Source organism: Heteronotia binoei, chromosome 15 (genome assembly GCF_032191835.1).
Source record: "Heteronotia binoei isolate CCM8104 ecotype False Entrance Well chromosome 15, APGP_CSIRO_Hbin_v1, whole genome shotgun sequence".
Taxonomy (NCBI): Eukaryota; Metazoa; Chordata; class Lepidosauria; order Squamata; family Gekkonidae; genus Heteronotia; species Heteronotia binoei.
In genome coordinates, this window is record NC_083237.1 from 33,778,197 (window position 1) to 33,803,376 (window position 25,180).

The window sequence follows — 25,180 nt, forward strand, 5'->3', positions numbered from 1 at the left end:
GAAGAATAGCGCGCCTTCAAAGGAGTGCCCAAAGAAATAAGGACCATGACTCATATTACCTGCATCGTTTTGTTCGCCTTGTGGGGACAGCCCAGATGGGTGTGGGTTGGAGGATGCCAGGGAACCCATCCCAGGTGTGGCCGGGGGTCAAGACATGTTGGCACATGTCTCAGTCGGGAGTGACAGCGGGATTGCAACCACACCCCTGCCCCAAGAAGAAAATGACATCAACCCCCCAGCCGCCCCGGCTAGAGTGTGTTCTGAGGGACGCGATGGAAATAACCAAATTGTTCTCCCCGAGACACTCCCCAGTGCACCCCCTGCAGAAACCAATTGAGTATGTTTCCCGAGTAGCAAATCTCTCTAAATGTTGGCTGTGTGCTCACACCCATGGGCCAGATGGGGCCATGGTTTGGGATCCCCTCCATGCCCCCGACTGGCTACTGGGTCAAATGAGCGATGCCATTATAGGGTTTCAACTCCTGGGGAAAAAAATGTTCCAAACCCGAAAAGGCCAAAATACTTCAATATGGAATCCCCCATGAAAGTTTTCGCGTGCAAGGCCCAAATGGTACCTTGTTCGACCTACATCCAATTGGGCCCCACACAGGAGAAATATCCATGGTGCATGCTGGGAGATGGTACAGGGCCCGTGGTAGGATTCCTGCCGCTGGAGAATTGCGAGTATGTCCTCCGCCTGGACCCAAATAAAACTGGGTGGCAAACAGACACCAATGGGTCTTATGCATATTCAGGGGACCTGAGTTACGCCCTACAAACAGGCACTCGAGGCATACTCTGGACTTTGCAAGGCAATCCGCCAAAGTTGGTCAAAGGCCATGTCTCTGTATGGCTCACCAGCTTGGCACATTTACAAGCCTGCAAGACCGACAGGTACCGCGAAACACTGCCCCTGTATTCTAGAATTTGCAACGTCACATATGCTCTTGTTGATGGTATCTATATTGACCTTCCTGGTGTCTACTGGGTATGTGGAGAAACAGGCTACAAATATTTACCCTTACACTGGAAAGGATTGTGTTCAGTAGCATATCTAACTATAGCAGGGCACCACAGGGAACAAGTTATGGCACATGAGGTCTTAAACCTCGGATTCCCCTCGGCTCACGGGAATTCAGAGCCCAGGAAACGACGCAACACCCCAGTAGAGGCTCCGCAATATTGGATTTCTTACGAGCCATGATCCCGGGATGGGGAGTGTATGATTTGCAAATCTACACGAGAAACCTATCTAAAATTTTACAGGAAGGACTGGAAAAAACAGCTTCTCTCTCTTCTCTATACAGAAGGAAGTTGATAGCATAGCTAATGTAGTCTTACAGAACAGGAGAGTTCTGGATCAACTGCTAGCAGAACAAGGCGGAGCCTGTGCTTATCTGGGGGAGGAGTGTTGTTTTTACATCAATCAATCTGGCCAAATTCTCTCAGGAGTAAAAACCCTGAGAAGTCTTGTGGTACAGGCACAAGGGGCCGATGCAGCCTTCAGCTCTGGGTCAGGCTTGCTAAATTGGCTGACAAGCTGGCTCCCCGACCTAGCCTGGCTGCGAAAGGGATTCCTCACTGTCCTTGGGGTAGTCTTGGTATGCGTAATAGTTTGCGCTTGCATGCGATGCCTGCCAGTCCTAACGGCTAACTGGGGCCGGAAGCCAAAAGCCAAAGAGCCTGTCTATGTCCATGATGAAATCGGTGCGCCAGCAATATATTACTGATCAGGCGCAGTCTGGTACTATTAATCAGGGCCCAACCTGAGGAATCAGCTTGAGCCTGAAAGAGGGAAATGTGGCGGCAAATCAATAATCAATAAGGAATAATAATAAAGGAAGCAATAAGGCATAGAGTTAATAAAGCATAATAGAAGCTTGCAGCATTTTGACTGAATAAAGCTAGAAAAATTTGCAATAGTAAAACAGGAAACAAGAAGGAACAGGTGCAGAGCAAAATCTGTAGAAAAAACGGAAACCACAAAAGAAGAAGTAGAAAGTTGTGATGGTGAGGGTTGAAGCAGGAAGACACAGGAAAGTAATTATTGCAATTGTTGTAGATTATTGTAGAAGTGAGGAAGGATGAGGTTATACAGAAAAGGGTGATTGGTTAAGAGATTGTGCAAAGAGGTATTTAAGACCTGCGTGTCTTGCTGACCATTGCCCAGATGCCCATCCTTGGTCTGGGTCCGCACGTGCGTATCAAATAAAGCTTGGCTGTTTTCCTGAAGTCGCCTCAAGCCTCGTTTGTCACCCACCTGTTGTAAGTATGACAAAGTAGGCTTCGTACCTGCTACACTTCAGAAAGGCAAACTTCGACAAACTTAGAGCTATGCTGGGTAAAATTCCATGGTCAGAAATGCTTAACAAAAAGGGGGTTCAAGAGGGATGGGAATTTCTTTAAAGTGAAATATTGAAAGCACAATCACAGATGATTCCTATGAGAAGAAAAAATGGGAGAAACCTAAAGAAGCTGGAAAAGGAAAGGTCCCCTGTGCAAGCACCAGTCGTTTCCGACTCTGGGGTGATGTTTTCACAACGTTTTCACGGCAGACTTTTTATGGAGTGGTTTGCCATTGCCTTCCCCAGTCATCTACACTTTCCTCCCAACAAGCTGGGTACTCATTTTACCAACCTTGGAAGGATGGAAGGCTGTGTCAACCTGGAGCCGGCTATCTGAAAACCCAGCTTTCGCCAGGGATCGAACTCAGGTCACGAGCAGAGCTTAAGACTGCAGTACTGCAGCTTTAACACTGCACCACGGGGCTCTTCCTAAAGAAGCTGAGGTGGCTCCATAAACAGCTCTCTAAAGACTTGAGAAATAAAAAAGACATTTAGGAAATGGAAGGAGGGCCTTATAACCAAGGATGAATATAAACAAATCATTAGTGCTTGTAGTTAGGAAAGCTAAAGCTCAGTATGAGCTTAGGCTAGCAAGAGATGCTAAAAACAACAAAAATGGGTTCTTTTCTTATGTAAGGATATGGTAGGCCCATTGTGAGGGCAGGAAAGTGAAATTGTAACAGGTGATGAAGAGAGGGCAGAACTGCTCAGTTCCTACTTTTCCTCAGTCTTCTGAGGGAAACGGTGCTCAGCATGGCAAAAACAGAACATATAATGAGGGTATGGAGTTGCAACCTAGGATCGGCATGGGGTAGTACATAAACATCTGGTTTCTTTAAATTAAACTAAGTCCTCAGGGCCAGATGAACTGCATCCAAGGGTGCTAAAAGAGCTTGTGCATGTAATTTCTGAGCCTCTGGCCATTATTATTGAGAATTCTTGGAGAACAGGTGAGGTGCCAGAAGATTGGAGGTGGGTGAATGTTGTCCCCATCTTCAAGAAGGAGGAAAAGGAGGATCCATCAGCTTGATATCTATACCTGGAAAAGTTTTAGAACAAGTCATCAAACAGTCAATCTTGGAATATTTAGAAAGGATGGCTGTGATTACTAAGAGCCAGCAAGGGTTTCTCAAGAGCAAGTATGTCAGACTAATCTTATCTCTTTTTTTGGAGAAAGTTACTGCCTTGCTGGATCAGGGGAATGCTGTAGACATAGTTTATCTTGATTCAGTAAGGCTTTTGATAAAGTTCCACATACTATTCTTGTTGACAAGTTGGTAAAATATGGTTTGGATCCTGTTACCATTAGGTGGATCTGTAACTGGCTGACAGATCGCACCCAAATAGTGCTTGTGAATAATTCCTCATCCTCTTGGAGAGGAGTAACGAGTGCCTCAAGAATCTGTCCTGGGGCCCGTTTTGTTCAACATCTTTATAAATTATTTGAAAGAAGGAATAGAAGGAATGCTTATTAAGTTTGCTGATGATACTAAATCGATCCCAGCGGACGGTGGGCAGAGTGTTGGGAAGGCAGCCAGCCAGGAGGCCATAGCAGCAGGGGAGGCAGGAAAGCAGAGGGGGAAAGGGGTGTGTAAAATCCCCACCTCCATCACAAGCTTCTCTCAAGTCCCTGTGGTGGATGGGAAGTGTGGGAGATGAGACCAAAGATGAAGGGGTGAGCCAGTTGGGAGAGGGAATGATGGGATTCCCCCACAGACACAATTGCCTCAGATCCTGGCCTGCATGCATATAATCCTGAGAATACCACCATCTCATGCCATGTCAGAGAGGCATATGGAGATATTTCCATGGGAATTCGTTGTTTACTTCTTGCTCCCAGAATTCCAGGAGATGCTAACTGACCTCCAGCACCATTGTATATCTGTATACATTTTACAGAGGATGATAGCAACACAAGCCCTTAAGATCATGATTTGAGATATCTGCTCCTCCACCCCCTTTATCTGTGTAGCATCCAGCCTGATGAAGAGTTCTGGAGAACTCATAAGTTTGCACACTGTTCTGTGTGAGTGTGATGCTGATGGGACCAAATAAAAGGTATTGACATGGCTTTTGTTCTTGTTTTTGGATTTAAAAAAATACCCACCCACCCCCATTTTTTGCACCTTTCCTTGAAGGTGCTTCTCATTCGGCATTGGCCAAGGGGCCTTCACAGCCCTCATCAAAGGCATCTCTCGAGCGGCCGGAGGCAGTGCTGAATTCATCACCGGCAAGAAGTGCATGCAGGCCAAGGTGAGGATACGGGAGCCTGGCTTTCCCCTCAGTCTTTGGCTAGGCTCCACTTTTCTCCCCTGAGCTCTAGGTGGCTTTCCAGGCTCTCCTCTCTGGGAAAGAGCACCCAAAACCTTGTGCTCCCAGCCTGACAGACTTTGAAATGAAACAAGGCACTGCTGTCTTTCAGTCTTTCCTAAGAGCCTGCTAAGAATGGGTCTTTGGATCACTGCTTTTGCTCAGCCCTCTCTTCCTCTTGTCCTCCTGGACTGCTTTCTCCCACCTTCACCAGCTAGTCATGGCCAAAGGGTTTTGATATAGTATTTTCCTCTGGAAGACATTTAATACAGTCACTACAAGCCAACATATTAGGTTGATTGCTGTTGTTTTTTTGTTGGAAGAGAGTGCTCTACCATTTTTACACCTAAAGCTTGCTTATTTAGTGTCGATTGCATTCTGGTACTTAAACACTTATGCATCAAACAACTCAAGATGAAATAAAAAAAATGTTTTATTCAGCCATTGTGCTGGCTTCAAAAGGCATTTCAAAAACTTTTTTAAAACTGTTTTCTTATTGGCCAAGGAACCCAGCTTGTCTACTTTAGGCTTATTTATGGTGTTTTCTTCTTTCAGGCCCTTCAGTCTTTGAAGAAGGCCCTGCAGCCAGCAGTAACAGGGATGGGATTTGCCTCCCGGTCTTGAGGCCAAGCTTGTGGGGTCTGGTCCCCGGGTCATCTTCGAAGGGCAGCACAGCCTCATCTATGCCCAGTTCCATGGACAGTGTCAGGCAAGCAACCTCCACTACGGCCCTAAAGATTGGCCATCTATCCCTACCCATCTCCCTGGCCAAGGAAGCCCTAGGACCTTTTGTGGTCTTAGTTCTTTAGAATATATTCCTAGAATAAATTCCTCCTTCCCTTCTGCTTTGCCAATTTCTTTTGCTCTGCAGTCCTCAGGTTCCTCAGAGGGGTCAGTTGCGCTTCAGTACAACTTCCAAGACCAGATTTTCACAGACACAATGAAGTTCCCTCTCCAAGCTCAGGAGAGTGACAGGTAGGACGTTCTTCTCTTTATGTCCTCTCTCATCAACCACTATGCTAGAATTGGGAAGAGAGATGTGAAAACTTGAAGAAACAGGAATAGAGGGGGGAAACAGGGCATTTTTTGAGCAGGAATGCACAGGAATGCAGTTCTGGCTGGCTTGACATCAGGGGTGTGGCCTGATATGTAAATGATTTCACACTAGGCTTTTTCTACAAAAAAAGCCCTGTGTGAAACAATGGTGGCATCAGGGGGTGTGGCCTAATATGCAAATGTGTTCCTGCTGGGCCTTAAGAACATAAGAACATAAGAGAAGCCATGTTGGATCAGGCCAACGGCCCATCAAGTCCAACACTCTGTGTCACACAGTGGCAAAAATTTTTATATATACACACACACTGTGGCTAATAGCCACTGATGGACCTGTGCTCCATATTTTTATCTAACCCCCTCTTGAAGGTGGCTATACTTGTGGCCGCCACCACCTCCTGTGGCAGTGAATTCCACATGTTAATCACCCTTTGGGTGAAGAAGTACTTCTTTTTATCTGTTTTAACCTGTCTGCTCAGCAATTTCATCGAATGCCCACGAGTACTTGTATTGTGAGAAAGGGAGAAAAGTACTTCTTTCTCTACTTTCTCCATCCCATGCATTATCTTGTAAACCTCTATCATGTCACCCCGCAGTCGAGGTTTCTCCAAGCTAAAGAGTCCCAAGCGTTTCAACCTTTCTTCATAGGGAAAGTGCTCCAGCCCTTTAATCATTCTAGTTGCCCTTTTCTGGACTTTCTCCAATGCTATAATATCCTTTTTGAGGTGCGGCGACCAGAACTGCACACAGTACTCCAAATGAGACCGCACCATCGATATACAGGGGCATTATGATACTGGCTGATTTGTTTTCAATTCCCTTCCTAATAATTCCCAGCATGGCGTTGGCCTTTTTTATTGCAAACGCACACTGTCTTTTTTTTTTTTAAACTTAAGAATGCTTTATTGAGTTAAGAAGTGCGATACAGATATAACAAACGAAAACCATGAGTATGCATCAAATATCAAATATCAAAACATGACACCATGAAACATTACAGAGTGCAGTTACGAAAGTAATTGACAGGACATCAATATAGTGTGGTATGAGGCATTGGGGATTCTATTATCAGCATAAACTTTATCAATGAAAGGTCGCCATTTTTCTATAAAATTTGATGAAGCAATTTGTTGGGAACGATGAGGGCCTAAGTCATAAGTGAGTTTATCCAGTGCAAAATAATCCCACAATTTTAACCACCAAGTTTGTCGTGAGGGGGGAGAGTGTTGTTTCCAAACTAAAGCTATTGCAAATTTAGCAGCCACAAACATGAGTGAGATCAATTCCTCTGCAGATTCGGGGATATTTGAGTTATCTAGAAGATTTAAAAGGGCAAATTCGGGCGTAAATGGAGGAGAGTATGATGTGAGTTCTTGTACTTCTTGATAGATTTGTCTCCAAAAGCTATTTATGATTGGGCAGTGCCACCAGGAGTGGAGAAAAGTGCCCCTCTGTCCACAGTTCTTGAAACAGAGGGGTGAGATGGAAGACAAGTGCGCTAGCTGCACTGGGGTACGGTACCATCGTGTGAGGACTTTAAGGGCTTGAAGTTGGACATTCATTGCTTTCGTTTTATATATGGAAGAACCCCAGATGGCTCGCCATTGCTCCTCAGTTCTATCTGCAAATCTCGAGCCCAGGCACCTTGATAGGAGTGCGGCTTTGCATTAAGGGGTCTGAGTAGCAATTGATATATTTTTGATAGCAGTCCTTTGATCGGGATTGAATCACCAAATAGGATCTTTTCAAAGCCAGCAAGGTGGACGCGCAGAGGGGGACTGAAGGAATGTGTATCTAATAAATGTTTAAGTTGAAGGTATTCGAACCAGGGTAGTCGAAGGTCAGAGTCAGCCTCCAGAGTCACTTTATCTTTCAGTACCCCCTTAAGAAGAACATCAGCAAATCGGGTCAGTCCTAGACGTTTCCATTGCATAAACGAGTCTTTACTCAGCGCCGGAGCGAACCAGGGCTGTCTAACAAAAGTGGTTAAGAAGGAGGTCGGGGGAGCTAACTTATTACGGTGTTTACGCCAAACCTGCAGCATGGAGGCCAAAAAAGGGTTCGGAGAAGAAGAAGTTTTGACGCGCTTAGACACACACCAGAGTTCCTCCTGGAAAGAGGGGGCCCTGAGATAAAAATCCTCGATCGACTTCCAGTCCGCCACGTAGGAGGACCTATAATATTTCACCAAATTAGTGAGGATAATAGCATCATGGTAGTTTGAAATATCTGGGACAGCTAACCCACCCAGCGAAATAGGCCGTCTACTTGAGGCAAAGTTGAGCCTTGGCTTCCGATGCTGCCACACAAATTCATTTATTTGGGATTGCCATTTATGCAGCAGAGAGGCTGGAACACACAGAGGGACCGCCCGTAAATAGAACACAATCTTAGGTAGAATTAATGATTTAATTAGATAGATATGCTCCAAAAGGGTGAAAAAATTTTTCCCCGAGTGGGATAGGAGAGAATTGATAGATTTGGAAATTTCTGTCTGGCTAACGGTTGGGAGAGTAGTGAAGTCTAACGGGATGTGAACACCAAGGTGTTTCCAAGATTTTCTAACCCATTTGTATCGGTAGTGCTTGCTGATAAAAGAAATAGAGGTAGAAGATAGGGTAATGGGGTGCAAGAGAGTTTATCAAAGTTTATGGTGAGGCCTGAGGCGATAGCGAAGTCTGAAAGATGAGAGTGAGTTGCTGGAAGTGATGAGGAAGGGTTGGTAAGATACAAGGTTATATCATCTGCGAAGAGACTAACTTTAAAAGCTTCGGTCCCCACGAGAATACCATGGATGCGAGCATCGTTCCTGATTTTGATGGCCAACGGCTCAATTGCAAGAGCGAATAGTAGTGGCGAGAGAGGGCAGCCTTGCCATGTGCCTCTAGACAGACTGAAAATAGCTGAGTTTAAATTGTTAATCCGAAGTAGTGCTGAAGGAGAGAGATAGAGGGAGTCAATAAGAGTATGAAATTTGGGACCAAAATTCATTCTTTCTAGTAAGGAGTGCAGGTAGAGAGGTTCAACCGAGTCAAAGGCCTTCTCTATGTCTATAGATAGGATGCAGGCATCCTGAACAGCTTTGGTTTTGCAATGATGAATCAAATTCAGTGTTTTTTGGGTGACATCAGTTAAGTCACGACCAGGGATGAAACCCGACTGATCAGAGGCAATATAATTTGCCATAAAACTATTCAGTCGCCTTGTTAAGATGCTAGTAAAAAGTTTGTAGTTGGTGTTTAAAAGAGATATCTGTCGGTAAGACTTGGGGTCTAATTCATCTCTCTCTTTTTTGTGTAAAACAATAATTTTGGCAAGACTCCAAGACTGAGGGACTGAGCCAGAATCGAGAATATAGTTAAAAAGAGATAGTAAGTAGGAAGATAATGTAGAACTATAAGCTTTATAAAATTCAGAAGTGAAGCCATCCAGACCCGGCGATTTGTTTGTGCACAATGATTTGATGGCTTCAGCAAGTTCCAGCTCATCAATGGGGCAGTCAAGACACTTTCTGTGGGCTTCTAGCAAAGTGGGGAGTGTAGTAACGGATTGAAAAAACTCAGAGATCACTTCAGGTGGTGGGTTCTTGGATTGGTATAGAGAAGAGTAGAATTGACTAAAAATATCTAAAATAGACTTTGAAGAAGTGCATACAACGCCTTCACGATTTCTGAGACCCTTCACATTCAGGTTGGTGGCTTGCTGTTTGGCTTTCCACGCTAGAAGCCTATGAAATTTTGGGCCCCGATAACAAAAGGCTTGTTTGGTAAATAGCAGATTACGTTTGATTTTTTCAGTATCCAGGGCCTCTAACCTTTTCCTTTCCTCTTGCAAGTGCTGAAATGTTTTTTTGCTGCAAGTGCGTTTATGTTGGAGTTCAAGATCTTTGATTTTCTCAGTCAAGAGGTTAATAAGATGTTGTTTTTTCTTTTTTGGGGTGGCAGCCAATGCAATAATTTTGCCTCTTAGGAAGGCTTTGCACGCATCCCAGACTGTTTGGGAAGGGATGTCATCAGAAAGATTGTGGCTAAAAAATTCCTTAATTTCCTGTTCGATTAGGTTGAAAAGTTCTTTATCTAATAATAGATAATTGTCAAGTCTCCAGGAAAAGCTACGGTCATATTGTACAGTTTTCTTAATAGAGCAGATAACTGGCGCGTGATCAGACCAGAGTTTTGGTTCAATTGAGGCATCTACAAGAGCATTACAAAGAGAATCAGAAATAAAGATATAATCAATGCGCGTGTGAGTTTGATGCTGCGAAGAGAAGTAGGTAAAGTCCCACTCATTTTGATGGAGAAACCTCCAGGAGTCTGTAAGCCCCATTTCTGACATTATTTTATTCAAGCCTGAGGGGGAAAAGCCTCGTCTGGGGGGGGGGAGTGGAGAGGCGAATGTTCCGGTTTTCTGTCTAGCCGAGTGTCCATAAGGAAATTAAAGTCAGCTCCGATAATTAAAGGGCCTTCCTGAAAAGCTTTTAATTTGTTCATAATCTCCCGGATAAATTCTAGTTGTCCCAAATTAGGTGCATAAATGGCAGCTAGGGTTGTGATTTCGTCATTGAGTCTACCCTTAACAAAAAGAAATCTACCACGTTCATCTATCTCAGAGGCCAAGCAAGAAAACTGAACTGAACGTGAGAGTAAAATGGCAACCCCCCTGGCATGAGAGGAACCAGAGGCTGTGAAAGACACAGGAAAATGGGCAGAGCGAAATAGGGGATTAATGTCATTTCGTAAGTGTGTCTCTTGTAGAAAGATAATGTCTAGAGCACGTTTCTTCAACCCTGAGAGGATGCGTCTAGATTTGATTTTGCTATTAAGCCCTCGACAGTTCAGCGAAAAGATTTTTAGGTCCAGGGCCATTTAGGTCAAAATATATGGATTATAAATTAGGTCTCCCGTCAGGGACAAAGGACGGAGACGATAGACAATTACAATGCAAGATCCATAGCAGGGAAATGCAGTATGAGACCTCATGACTATGAAAAAGGATGGTTTGTATGTGAGTGAATGTAGGACAGTGTCCCAATCTATGATTACTGCGGGAATATAATGGGATATTGGAAAGGTACTAATTGCTATAACAGGGCTAAATAGAAATAGTAGTTTAAGCCAACTTGGCGGGCCTTTGAGAAAGAAAAATGACGAGCACAGGAGAAAAAGGGCCACTGATCCAAAAAGCAAGCCCATAAAACATGAAGGCATATACATTTTGTTCCTAGGACAAATGAACTGCATCAGTGTCAAGTCAAACAAACAAGAACTAGAAAAAAGGCAAAGAAACCTGTACAGAACTAATAGACAATCATGTGATATCCCTAGTTGAACAGCAGATGGCGTACTAGAGTAGCAGCATAAGTGGTAACCAGCATATCTAACACTATAATACAAGTAACAGCAATAAGTGTACCTCATCCCCACCCCCCTCCCCCTCCCCCTTTCTCTGTCCCCTCTGTATATAAATGATGGTCAAAGATAGATTGGAAAGATGTCTGCAGGGGGACAGAACTCCCATCGGATACATTAAATAACAGAACCAGTAACCAGCACATGGGGAAAACCTGTGGGTCCCAGGAAACCACCCAAGACCGGGGTCCTTGTACCCTTCCACTACACATTCCCCTCATTCTTGAGAGCTGGAGAGCCAAGCCCCACTCTACCCTCACCCCCCCCACCCTCCCTCAGATGTTAATTATCATATAAGACAAAGCTTTAAAGTAAGATAACATAAGATAACAACGCAGGTTTATGATGAGTTTACTGATTGCAGTGACTGTATAGAGTCCGGAGCCTGGGCTGGTTCATGCGAACGGGCTGAGATTTTACAATCCTTAGGCGGTGACACGAAGGTCCATTTTCGCTTTTGTGACTTACGATCCAGCTCCATCGGAACATCTATGTTGAGTGACTGAAGTAGATACAAACCAGCTTCAGGGTCTTCAATAGTCCAGCTTTTCCCTTGGCGATGTATGACAAGTCTGCCTGAGGGCGACCATCTATAGCGGATGCTTGCTGCGGCCAGCTTTTGAGCAATAGGTTTGAGGAAATGCCTATTCTGCAGGGTTTCTGCTGATAGATCTGGGAAAGCAAGTATTTTCTTATCCTTATAGGGAAGACCATTAAGGTTTCTGGCAGTGTCTAAGATCTTTTTCTTAACTCGTATGTCAGCCAGTTAGATGATGACATCTCGGGACCTGTGGGAGCGGGAGGAGAAGGTTGAACCCATTCGATAAGCACGAACAATGTATGAAGCGATGCCATCCTCCAGCTGAAGGGCTGTAGAAAACCACGATGCTAGGAAGCTGGCCAGGTCTGAGGTTCCTTCCTTGTGTTCTTCAAAGCCTCTCAGCTTAACATGTCGTTCCCGCGCTTTGTTATCTAGTGCCAGAATTTTGTCTATGGCCCAACGTTCTTGCCTCTGAAGATGTCGGATTTCCTCTTGATTAGTAAGGCCTGTTTCTAACGCTGAGTTAGCTGTGGCTGTGGCTTCTTGTAAAGTGATTTGTAAGGAGCTGATCTGATCTGTAATTGGCTTGAGTATAGCCGCCATGTTGTCTAGCATTTCTGACTGAAATGAGCTCAGGGTATTATGGAATTCTTTCACTGTGAGGAGATCTGGTGAGGGAAGCAGACTAGCAGCGCCATCTGCCATATTTGACGTTTTGTGTGGCCTTGACAGGGAGTGATCAGATTGTGAGCTGGAGTCCAGAAAGGATTTAAGAAGCCGAGCGCTAGCTAAAGATGAGTTATTCTTTTTATGGGACGATTTTCCCATAGTCTGATAAGAAATAGGATATAAAAACCTGCGTCGATGAGGGAGGGTGAGGAGATCGGGTCAGGAGCTAAAGCCTCACACGTCTGTCGCCATTCGCGCCGACGCCACGCCCCCCCGCAAACGCACACTGTCTTGACATTTTCAGTGAGTTATCTACCACGACTCCAAGATCTCTCTCTTGGTCAGTCTCTGCCAGTTCACACCCCATCAACTTGTATTTGTAGCTGGGATTCTTGGCCCCAATGTGCATTACTTTGCACTTGGCCACATTGAACCGCATCTGCCACGTTGACGCCCACTCACCCAGCCTCAACAGATCCCTTTGGAGTTCCTCACAATCCTCTCTGGTTCTCACCACCCTGAACAATTTAGCGTCATCCGCAAACTTGGCCACTTCACTGCTCACTCCGAACTCTAAATCATTTATGAACAAGTTAAAGAGCATGGGCCCCAGTACCGAGCCCTGCGGCACCCCACTGCTTACCGTCCTCCACTGCGAAGACTGCCCATTTATACTCACTCTCTGCTTCCTATTACTCAGCCAGTTTTTGATCCACAAGAGGAGCCTTTGATGAGGAACTTTATCAAAAGCTTTCTGGAAGTCAAGGTAAACAACATCTATCAGGTCTCCTTGTTCACATGTTTGTTCACCCCCTCAAAGAAATGTAACAAGTTAGTAAGGCAAGATCTTCCCTTGCAGAACCCATGCTGAGTCTTCCTCAATAACCAGTGTTCATCAATGTGCCTACTCATTCTGTCCTTGATAATGGTTTCTACCAACTTTCCCGGTATTGAAGTCAGACTGACTGGCCTGTAATTTCCCGGATCTCCTTTGGAACCCTTTTTAAAGATGGGGGTGACATTTGCTACCTTCCAGTCCTCAGGAACGGAGGCAGATTTCAATGGAGGCTCAGGTGGCAGCCACCGTTAGAACTTCCTTCTTTCATCTTCGGCAAGCGCGGCAGCTGGCCCCTTACCTGGAGCGCAACAACTTAGCGACGGTAATTTATGCTATGGTCACCTCAAGAATAGATCACTGTAATGCTCTCTACATGGGGCTACCCCTGACGCTAACCAGGAGACTACAACTAGTGCAGAATGCTGTGGCACAGCTGTTAATGGGGCTGCCACGACGGGAGCACATTCAGCCAGTGCTGAGAGAGCTGTACTGGTTACCTGTTGTGTTCCGAGTTCGCTTCAAGGTGTTGGTACTAACCTTTAAAGCCCTCTGTGGTCAGGGACCTGCCTATCTATGGGACCGCCTTTCCCCATATATCCCCCAGAGAGCACTGCGATCAGGGACAAAAAATCTGTTGTCTGCCCCTGGCCCAAAAGAAGCTAGGCTATGCATAACAAGATCCAGGGCTTTTTCGGTGGCAGCACCAGAACTTTGGAACACCCTCCCAGAAGCAATAAGGGCCCTGCGGGATTTGACAGCGTTCCGCAGGGCCTGTAAGACCGAACTGTTTAAACAGGCTTTTGCGGTCTGATTGAAAAGGGGCTGCCACCGGACATCCTACAGAATGCTGGCGATCATAGTCGGAAAGTCAATACCGCCTATATTGGATTGAAACAGCGCTAGAATGGTTTTAAAATTGATAAGTAAATTATGGTTTTATATATTTTATTGAATTGATTGTTTTTATGATGTTGTAAGCCGCCCTGAGTCCGCTTGCGGATAGGGCGGGATATAAATGTGAAATAATAAATAAATAAATAAATAAATAAATAAATAAATAAATAAATAAATAAATAAATAAATATGAAAGATTACAGATTTTTGTTAGAAGATCCACAAGTTCAACTTTGAGTTCTTTCAGAACTCTCGGATGTATGCCATCCGGACCCGGTGACTTATTAGTTTTTAATTTGTCCATCAGTTGTAGGACCTCCTCGTTTGTCACCTCAATCTGACTCAGGTCTTTCAACACCTCTTCCAAAATTAGTGGTTCTGGGGCAGGCAAAAAGTTCTCATCTTCCACAGTGAAGACGGAGGCAAAAAATTCATTTAGCTTCTCAGCCATTTCCCTATCCTCCTTCAGTAATCCTTTTACCCCATGGTCATCCAAGGGCCCCACTGCCTCCCTGGCTGGTTTCCTACTTCTAATATATTTGAAGAAATTTTTATTGTTGGTCTTTTTTTTGCAGATAAGGTCCAATCGCTCCGCCGCGACTGCCCTGCCAATTTAGATGCAGTAAGTGAACTCGAGGCCCAATGCGTGTCTTCTGATTTAACCCTGGATTGCTTTGACCCGCTCAGCTTGGAGGAAGTCGACAGAATTCTTGGCACTGCACGATCCACAACTTGCGATCTGGACCCATGTCCCTCCTAGCTAATTAAGGCTTTCCAGGAGGAACTAAGATGTCCTATACGGGACATCATAAATTGATCCCTTTCAGAGGGTGCTTTCCCAACACCCCTGAAAGAGGCAGTGGTCCGCTCTCTCTTGAAAAAAGCTACATCAAACCCGGCCGAATTGGCACATTACCGACCGGTCTCAAATTTGCCCTTTTTGGGCAAAATTATTGAGAGGGCTGTGGCGTTGCAGTTACAGGATTTTTTGGAGGACGCTTCCACCCTAGATCCATGCCAGTCCGGCTTCCGCCCGGGCCATGGGACAGAAACAGTCTTGGTCGCCCTCATGGATGGCAACTGGATCGAGGCGGCTTGGCAGTATTGCTGCTGCTAGATATGGTCGATCATCGGCTGCTGACCCGCCACCTCGCCGACGCAGGAATTCGGGGGCTAGCCTTACAGTGGCTCTCCTCCTTTCTTGAAGGTCGGTGTCAGAACTGGAAGAACTCCAAACGAGGCCCAGGACTTTGTTACAAAAGTATAGCCGTTTATTGAGAACTACAGAGCTGAAGGCACAGGATAACACTGATACCGAAAGTTAGCATTGGTTACATTTTATGCGGTTATGGTGACAACAATAAAACGATCTTTCACACGGCTAGAGACAACTGTCTGTTTCTCAGGGTCTGTTATCAGTAAGGGAGGATGGAGTCCTGCTGAGAAAGCTCGGCCGGCCCGGCTTCAAAGGCCACCTGCAGATGTTGACCAGAGGCTATCTGCCACCCTTCAGTGATCACAGTTTGTTTGAAATGCACAAGAATGCTGGTTAGTTGCTGAAGCAAGGTTGCATGAGTTAGTGTCTGGTTACAATATGGAGTCACATATGCTAACAGCACATAGGAAAGTTACAAGTTCTTTGTCGGGGACAAAGGGTGGCAATTGGGGGGGAACTGTCTCAAAGACACCAACTCCATTGTGGGGTGCCTCTGGGGGCAGTTCTCTCCCCGATGTTGTTCAACATCTACATGCGCCCCCTTGCCCAGATTGCACGGAGGTACGGGCTGGGTTGTCATCAGTATGCTGATGATACCCAGCTCTATCTATTCATGGACGGCCGGACTGGCGATGTCCCTATAAATTTGGACCGGGTGTTACAAGCCGTGGCTGACTGGCTCAGGCTGAGTGGGCTGAAGTTGAATCCGGCGAAGACTGAGGTCCTTTGCGTGGGCCGCGGCGGACCAGGAGGGGAGATTACCCTACCGGCTTTGACGGTGCGCCACTGATACCAGTGCGCAGGGTCAAGAGCCTGGGAGTGCTACTGGAATCCTCTTTATCAATGGAGGCCCAGATAGCTGCCACTGCTAGATCCGCCTTCTTTCACCTTAAGAGGGCGAGGCAGTTGGCTCCCTTCTTGGAACGCAGTGACTTAGCAACTGTGATCCACGCAACGGTCACCTCGAGACTAGACTACTGCAATGCCCTCTACATGGGGCTGCCCTTATACCAAACACGGAAACTTCAGGTAGTGCAGAACGCGGCGGCCAGGCTGCTGGTGGGACTACCTCGGTGGGAACACATACAGCCTGGGCTGCGGGACCTGCACTGGCTACCGGTTGTGTGCCGTGTTCGCTATAAGGTGCTGGTTATTACCTTTAAAGCCCTATATGGCCGAGGACCTGCCTACCTTAGGGACCGCCTCTCCCCATATGTTCCCCAGAGAGCACTGAGATCTAGCTCTCAAAATCTTTTAAAAATCCCTGGGCCAAGAGAGGCTAGATTGAAGACAACCAGGGAGCAAGCCTTTTCAGCAATGGCCCCTCGATGGTGGAATCAACTTCCAGAGATGGTGCGAGCCCTGCGGGACCTGAATCAATTCCGCAGGGCTTGCAAAACCTTTCTCTTTCAGCTTGCTTTTAAGACAGAACCTGGCTAAACTGACCGTAGTCATCTAGCCATCTTATGTATGATTATGATTCATAGTACCTTATAGCACCTGTTTTATCTATTTTAATTAACTTATGTAATTGAATTGTATTTAAAATTGCTGTTTACATTGTTTTTATTGAAATCATGGTATTCCATGTCTGTGAGCCGCCCTGAGCCCGCCTTTGGCGGGGGAGGGCGGGATACAAAAATAAATTTATTATTATTTATGTTTTTTGCAATATACTCCTCATAGTCCCTTTTTGCCTGCCTGATCACAGTCTTGCATTTGATTTGCCAGAGCCTGTGTTCCCTTTTACTAATCTCACTTGGACTGGTTTTCCACCGCTTAAAGGAGTCCTTCTTACCTTTTACAGCTTCCATTACTTTGTTTGTTAACCATGCAGGCCTTTTCTTATGCCTGTTTGTGCCTTTCCTAACTTGTGGTATGTATTTTATCTGAGCTTCTAAGATTATAGTTTTAAATAGTGTCCAAGCTTCCCCAAGGGTTTTGACCATATGTACCTTTCCTTTCAGTTTCCTCCTCACATGCCTCCTCATCTCAGTGTATTTACCCCTTTTAAAGTTAAACGTGGTTGTGGTGGTCTTTTTGGACAACTCCCTATTTATACAAACAGTGAAATCAATAACATGGTCACTGCTCCCAAGTGGCCTTTTCTTTTAAAAGTTCTGTGTGAGACAATGGTGGCATTAGGTGGTGTGACCTAATATGCAAATGAGCTCCTGCTGGGCCTTTTCTAAAAAAAAAAAAGTCCTGAAGAGAAGCATTCTTCTGTCCCTACCCCACCTTCCCAAAGATTTTTTCCGTTTTTTTTCTTTCCAAATGATTTGTAGTTACTTAGGTAAACCTTTAGGGATTGTGATTTTTACTACTGTGTTTAGCTTCCTGAAACTAGGATCCTATTATGTAATTTTTGTATCATTTAATGTGTAATGTTAAGACTTATGCTGTCCTTCAGTTCTTTTTTTTTTTTATTTCTGATTGTTTCTACAACCCCAACCCTATTGTCTTGTTTATTGAATACCCCCATCCTTTTGATTATATCAACTCACTATGTGCCTTTCAATAGAACTGTGTTGTCTTAAGAGTGCCACTGGACTCAAACTTTGTTACGCGTCCAAGTTAGTCCAAATGAGAAAGGTGGACTATAAATGACATAAATATTTTGTTTTATTTTGTTTATCTGATGGTAAGTTTAAATATTGAGGAAGCACTGAAAACAAAAACTTCATGTGAAATATTTTCTCTGCTCTGAGTGAAATGCTTTCCAGGCACTCCACTGTGAAGTGAGAAATTGCATTTGATGTCATTGTCAAGCTGTCCTGACACAGTTATTCACATGGAAAATGCTTCCATAATATTAACATCCCAGATAATTTCCTAAACCAGTCTTTATGTGATATATTCACTTATTCGTAAAACTGAGTTTTGCACAAGAGTGTTGTCATTCAGTGTCCTTTGAGGCTGAGAGAATAGGCCAAGGATGGATACTAGGTCTCCTTCTGACCACATTTGGAGTAACTATCCCACACCCAAAGTGCTCATGTGCAGCAGAGACAACCAAGCAGTGTATGCTAAATGTGGGCCTAAGACAGAACACCAAACGCTGCATTTGGAACAGACACCATGAGTCTCTTTCCCAGTTGGCCAAATGGAGCTGGTGGTTTTCATTCACTGGCCCATCCAGTCTCAACAACCAATCTGCTGGCCCGATTTTAACAAGCATGGGCAGACAATATTACTGTAGCTGAGGTGGTCCCATTTTCTCCTCAGTCATGGTTTTAATATGCACACAACAAATGCTCCATTTCTTTTCTGCTCTCTTCTCAGGCTTCCTATTCATCAACTGGCAGCTTGAGCCCTGTTGCGGGATCTGGAGGAAACTGGAGAGAAGGATAAAGAAAAGCAGAGTCTGGCCTTGCAAATGAGCTTGAGCTCTGGGGTGATGTGTTCCCAGACAGGCTACGTGGGGGTGAACACAGAGATAAGCCAGCCATTGCAAGGCCCCATTATCCATAAAGCGGTCCCAGATCCTAATGAGTTAATGAACTTTGCTCAGTCACAGAAATGCATATGAACTGAAGCCAGGGATTTTCTTCAAGAAAGCAAATGGATTTATTATTTATTTAGAACATTTCTTGGAGAGACTGACTCGAGGTGACTTATAAATACATATAATAAAACACCAAACAGCTAATTATAGACCCTATACCCTCACTTAGATGGCCCAAGCTAGCCTGGTCTTGTTGGATGTCAGAAGCTAAGCAGGGTTGGCTCAAGTGTCAAGGCTGAGATCTGTTTCCCCTTCTCCAACCTGAGAACCTGGAGGAAGCCCCTCTGTGGTAACATAACCAACCTTAAATTGGGTTTGAACCAGTACACTCCCAGCAACACACCCTAGAGCAAAACAAAGCTTTATTGGACAGAAATTTAAAGATTTTCAGAGTAATACAGTTCAGGTGGAGAGATCACACACAGAGAAAATAATACACACAGAGTAGTTAGCTGTGTTAGTCTGTTGCTGCAAAATAGTTCAGTAGCACCTTTAAGACTAACAAATTTTATTGCAGCATAAGCTTTTGAGAATGTATCTGACAAAGAGAACTGTGACTCTCGAAAATAATAAAACTCGAAAATAATAAAACTAACTTCTCTAAATGCATGTACTGGACTAGGTCTTTGCAGTATATATCTTAGCTTTTTAAAACTCTAGAGATTCATTCTAAAGCAAGCTGCAAATCTATTACAGACATAACGTATGGCAAAAGCAGGTAACTGGGATGAGGGAAGGAAAATAGGAAAAGGATAGTCTAATGGCATAGGCTCTGGACCCTCTCCAACCAATCACTGTTCTGTTTTTGAGAGATTTTCTGGAGAAAGAGCCATTCCCCCCCCCCACACACACCTTTGTCTAGCTGAAGTCAGTGAGCAAATTAATAGGCCTGAGAAATGACCTTGATGAAGTAATGGTCCATTAACTAACAGGAGCCAAAAAAGTTCTTCATGTGGAATTTTCCTCAAAAGATTACTTTTCTCTAGACTGATTAGTATTTTGGATGGGAGGCCATCAAGGAAGTCCAGCGTCACTATGCAAAGGCCTCTTACCTTAAAAACCCTATGGAGTCACCACAGATCAACTGTGACTTGGTGGCACAATTGATCCAATATTTAAAGAGAGAGAGCATGGGTATAGCCTGCCCTAGAACATTTAACTTTTTTAAAAGGATCTCATAAAGCAGGTGAGAGTAGTATACAACAACTGTTTAAAAGATTCCCCCAGTCAAAAGCCTGAGCAAAAAAAGAAGGCAAGACTCACTGGAAAGTTCAGTAGTGCTAGGAAAGATTGTAGGCCACAAGAAACAAGGAATCCAGTCAATAGTGGATCCAGTCAATAAAGGAATCCACGGCCTTTCAGTTTACAAGACCCAAGTAATGCTGTTAATGATAGGACCAGGGATTTTTTTTTTTGTAGCAGAAACTCCTTTGCATATTGGGCCACACCCCCTGATGTAGCCAATCCTCCAAGAGCTTAGAGGGCTCTTAGTACAGGGCTTACTGTAAGCTCCAGGAGGATTGACTACATCAGGGGTGTGTGGCCTAATATGCAAAGAAGTTCCTGCTACAAAGAAAGCCCAGGATAGGACATTTGGGAAATCACTAATTCATAGGGTTGCCAGTATGTTGTATCCAGAATTTTGTTACTTGGAGCTTCATACATTTATATAGAAAGTACATCTTCCCTTAGGAGCGTGGTTGACTGTTAAGAAGGAAATCTCCCCAAGTAAGCAATAAAGTATGGCAAGTACTAAGAGCAAGAAGAAAATGATAATGGATTTATATCCCACCCTTCTCTCAGAGTCTCAGAGCAGCTAACAATCTTCTTTACCTTCCTCCCCCACAACAGACACCCTGTGAGGTGGGTGTGGCTGAGAGGACTCTCACAGCAGCTGCCCTTTCAAGGACAACCTCTGCCAGAGCTATGGCTGACCCAAGGCCATTCCAACAGGTACAAGTGGAGGAGTGGGGAATCGAACCCGGTTCTCCCAGATAAGAGTCCGCACACTTAACCACTACACCAAACTGGCTCCCAGCTGGCAAAATCTTACATCCAAGGAAGATATTTCTGGCTACATGTTCTTTGGTAATTTTTCTGACTGCCCTTCCCATCTTATGCAGGGGACGAATGGCCCCCTCCCAAGGAAGTGAAATCCGCTCTCTTTAGGCTGGTCTCCCTGCAGAATGCTGATGGCTCCTGGGCCCTCAATTCCAGCCTGGCCAGCCTGCTGGGCCTGAGTGAGGCTGAGATCAAGAGCAAAACACCTGAGCAGGTAAGATCTGTGGCAAGGACAGAACCTGGCACTTGGATGGGGGCAGGGGGGAGGAATAACACCCTCAGGGATCCATTTGTCTGATTTCGGAGTGAAGAACAGACATAATTAATTCCTAATCCAGGTTATTGACTTAAGTTCTGATTCCAAGCCTGTAGTGAAGCCAGTTATGGAAAAAAAAGGAGGAAAACTGACATCACCATGGTCTACTCAGTGGAGGCTGTAATGCCATAGTTAATGCAAACCAAGGTTTCATATCCCAATTTGCAACCAAGTTGGAAATATAGCTTTAATTTCTTGTTTGACCATGGTTAAGTGCTAGGCCTGTACAGGGTCTGTGAGCAGGCAGGACTCAGTGTCTCTCTTCTCTTCCCCCGCTACTAGGTGGACCCCGATGTGTGGGCAACTGTGCTGGCCATCCTGTGGCTCCACTCCAAGACTGCAAAGCAGAGGGATGAATGGGAGCTGCTGGAAGTGAAAGCGCTCGACTGGCTTCAAGCAACTGCAGGTGAGAGGGTGTGGCCGGTTTACAAAAGGATTCTGAAAACAGGGCAAGAGAGAGAGAAAGAGATGGAAGGCAAAGGCTGGAGATTGGAGAGTGGGACTCATACAGCAGCCTCCAGTTCAGCTAATCCACAGATCTCGGCCTCCAGGGCAGGTCCTTTCTTAGACCATTGCCCAACACTCCTCCTCTCCAAGCTAGACAGTATTATGTGGCTCAGTCATAATCAGCCTAGGGCTTTATCAAAGGCTTTGTCAAGACATACATTATGCATGCCAGAAATATAATGCTGAAGCCAGTATATGCTGCAGGAGCAGGGTGGTTGTGTCTCCTCCCTCCACACGCTTAGGGTACCTGGAGGTTTGTTGGAAAGAACCCACTCTCATTCCCCTCTCATCTGCTGTAAGTCACCCTTTCTGCTGTTCCCAGGCAGGCCATTCCCCATAATGGCAGCAAAGTGTGGATATCTGGCCTCTGGGAGCATGCATCTAGGTGGTTTCACTAGGCTCTGGCTGCATTTAAAGATGAATTTTTCCACCTGTTCTTTCTGGCATTTTAGACAAAGGATTTCCAATGGATGGCGCCCTAGTGTTGTTTTCCCTGTGTTCTACGCCATCCTGCAGCCCTGGGCTTCTAAGAAAGTCTTCCCAAAAGAGAGCCTATTTCATGCAATTGAATATGGGAAGGGAATGTCTCCTGGGAGCCAAGAACTGAGGTCCTATGGCTAAAAATGACTGCTTCCATGTCCTTGGAAATAAAATACAGCTGCTCTGAACTCGTGAAATCTTCTTTTGTGTTGCAATCTAATATCCTCTAAGCTAGGGTTGCCAAGTCCAATTCAAGAAATATCTGGGGACTTTGGGGGTGGAGCCAGGAGACATTGGGGTGGAGCCAAGATCAAGGCTGTGACAAGCATAATTGAACTCCAAAGGGAGTTTTGGCCATCACATTTAAAGGGACAGCACACCTTTTCAATTCCTTCCTTCCATAGGAAATAATGAAGGATAGGGGCACCTTCTTTTGGGGCTCATAGAATTGGACCCCCTGCTCCAATCTTTTTGAAACTTGGGGGGTATTTTGGGGAGAGGCACTAGATGCTATACTGAAAATGTGGTGCCTCTACCCAAAAAAACAGTCCCCCCAGAGCCCCAGATACCCTTGGATCAATTCTCCATGATTTTCTATGGGAACAAATCTCCTTAGGGAATAATAGAGTTCCCAGAAGACATTTCCCTCCCCTCCCCCGGCTTTCTGACAACCCTGAAGCGGGGGGAGGGCCTCCAAACAGGGGGATCCCCTGCTCCCACCTGGGGATTGGCAACCCTACTCTAAGCATTTTTTACAAAAGCTGGGGTGAGCAGTATCTTTCAGGCAGGGACTCTAGCAACAGCAGGAAGTGGCCAGCAAATAACAAAGCCCTACAAAGAGAGGGAGAGGGGTTTCCTCCAGAATGAAATATCTCTGCATCTGCCAGAGCAGAAACAGAGCACCTTTCCATGCAAGGGGGTGTGACAGTACCAACACTGATAAAATTAGTGAAGGAAGTGTTACTATTGCCTTTCCCAGGAGCAAGCAAGGGAAGAGGGGTTCCTTGCGGGATAGTGTCAAGTCTGATGTTTCAATAACGAGACCTTTTTGATAAAAGTTTCTAGTTTATTGCAACATGTTGTTAGACTATAGAGTTAAATTGAAAGACTGGTGAGTACACAATCAAGGCAAGCATTTAAGGTATACATCAAAGGGATTCTTGAGGGAGGGGTACTCTATGCAGGGCACATTCACACATTGCTGTTACTATTTCGTTCTCAGGCCTGGCCGGCCTTGGCCGTCTTCTTGGCACCATTTCCCCCCACGCTCTCCTGAGAAGGCATTACTATCTTGTTCCCATATTCCCATTTCAAAGCAGTACTACATAACAAAAGGAGGGAGGGGGGGAAAGGAGAGATCAAGCTAGCAGCATCGGTATACAGTATGGTTTTTACCCAGGATCCTTTTCCTGAACCAAAGATGCATCTTATCAAATTTACAGCAGACTTGAGAGATAGGACCATATCAGGCTGACAAGGCTCAGGGTCTGTGAACTGTAAGGAATTAAGCTTAGGCCACCTGTCGTATCAGCTTTCTGTGGTGTTCTGTTTTGCATTCTACTGTGCCTATGAAATCCTTTCATTTTCTTGATTTCTCCTCATCCCTGCAAGTAATTGCATACACCTTACTGTCTTTCCGTTGTTCCCTCCAAATATATATAAAATGCAAAAATACTCCTCCCCCCCCCAAAAAAAATTACTCTTTCCCCCCCAAATATATTTAAAATGTAAAATGTATTCAGAGAACCTGTGCTGTCTTCAGTTCAGTTCAGTTTATTATTACAGTCAGGGGTGGAATTCTAGCAGGAGCTCCTTTGCATATTAGGCCACACACCCCTGATGTAGCCAATCCTCCAAGAGCTTACAAGACACTTTTTTGTAAGCTCTTGGAGGATTGGCTACATCAGGGGGTGTGGCCTAATATGCAAAGGAGCTCCTGCTAGAATTCCAGCCCTGATTTCAATCATTGACCAGAACATTTTAGTCATCTAGAACAACCTTAAAAGTACCTTATAAAAAGTCCCAGATGGCTCAGGTGTTAAAGGCCTGGTCTTTATGTGTGCTAGACGAGCCAGGCCTGTGTGTGAGAGAGAAAGAGGCAGAAGTGGGCCTCTTGGACTCTGAGGTTTCAAAGGCTCTAGGCTGGCCCTGCCACTAGGCAAACTAGGCTGGCCTTCTAGGGGTGAGGAATTTGGCACTCCCCCATGTGTACTCGGTGATATTTTCAGTGTAGGGGAGGTGCCTTGCCTAAAGTGCCAGACAGTCTAGGGCCAGCCCTGTTAAAGTGAGTGTGTATGAGCTGTTACTTTAGGGGCAAACAGTAACCTAATGGATTCAGGGAAGTTGTGTCCTCTATTTTTGTTCCCATCTTGCTTTTTCAGGAGGAACCATGACATCTGGCATCCTGTGACTCTTGTATGACTTGTTTAAAAATAGTTTTCCCTTTGTTTGAAGGGTTGTGCCTTCTCTCCTGTGCTAGAGCACAAAACACTAATCTTCTGCACATATCAGAGCATTAAACCTGGATGCTGTGAAAGACTCTTAACCCTTTCGCTGTTTGGTATAGGGTCTCAGCTATCAGACTGTGTGAAGACTGGCAATGCAGTGCTGGGCAGCAGCGTGAGCCCCCAGACTTTGGGCCTCTCAGCTCCATTCTGTTCCTTTGTGCCTTCGCTCCCTCTTCTCGTCCTGCCCAAATGTAACCTGCTGCTTTTCGGAGGGCTTGGCTGAATTCCTTGGACAGTCGTTTATTCCTATGCCTGAGAGCTTTCCTTACCAGTGTGTTGGGGCTCCACCGTACCTGACTATACTGTGCCTCAATGTTTCATAACTTTCCTCAGCCCTGAAGGTGCGTTATGGTCCTGAGTCCTCTTTCCCAAAAAAGTGCCATGTGGCAGGTTCAGTACTCATAGCATCACAAAGAATAGTCATGGTAAATAATATACCACAGACCAAAGGAATCATTCCTGTCCACTGTTATATAACTACACACAACAGAACTTATAATTAATTCAGTGGCATCATAAAGATTGCTGCA

At 45.1% G+C, this 25,180-nt stretch overlaps 1 protein-coding gene across 1 annotated transcript in view; it reads left to right on the forward strand.

Moving 5' to 3' along the window:
* The window catches only part of LOC132583374 (von Willebrand factor A domain-containing protein 5A-like), a 43,410-nt gene extending 18,469 nt beyond the window's left edge, over positions 1-24,941 (forward strand). Inside the window, 6 exon segments of the mRNA XM_060255028.1 lie at positions 4,484-4,598; positions 5,211-5,254; positions 5,256-5,383; positions 20,903-21,054; positions 21,439-21,562; positions 24,710-24,941. Of these exon segments, the coding sequence (XP_060111011.1) occupies positions 4,484-4,598; positions 5,211-5,254; positions 5,256-5,383; positions 20,903-21,054; positions 21,439-21,562; positions 24,710-24,873 (727 nt within the window). The 3' untranslated portion in view covers positions 24,874-24,941.
* The last annotated feature ends 239 nt before the right edge of the window (positions 24,942-25,180 follow it).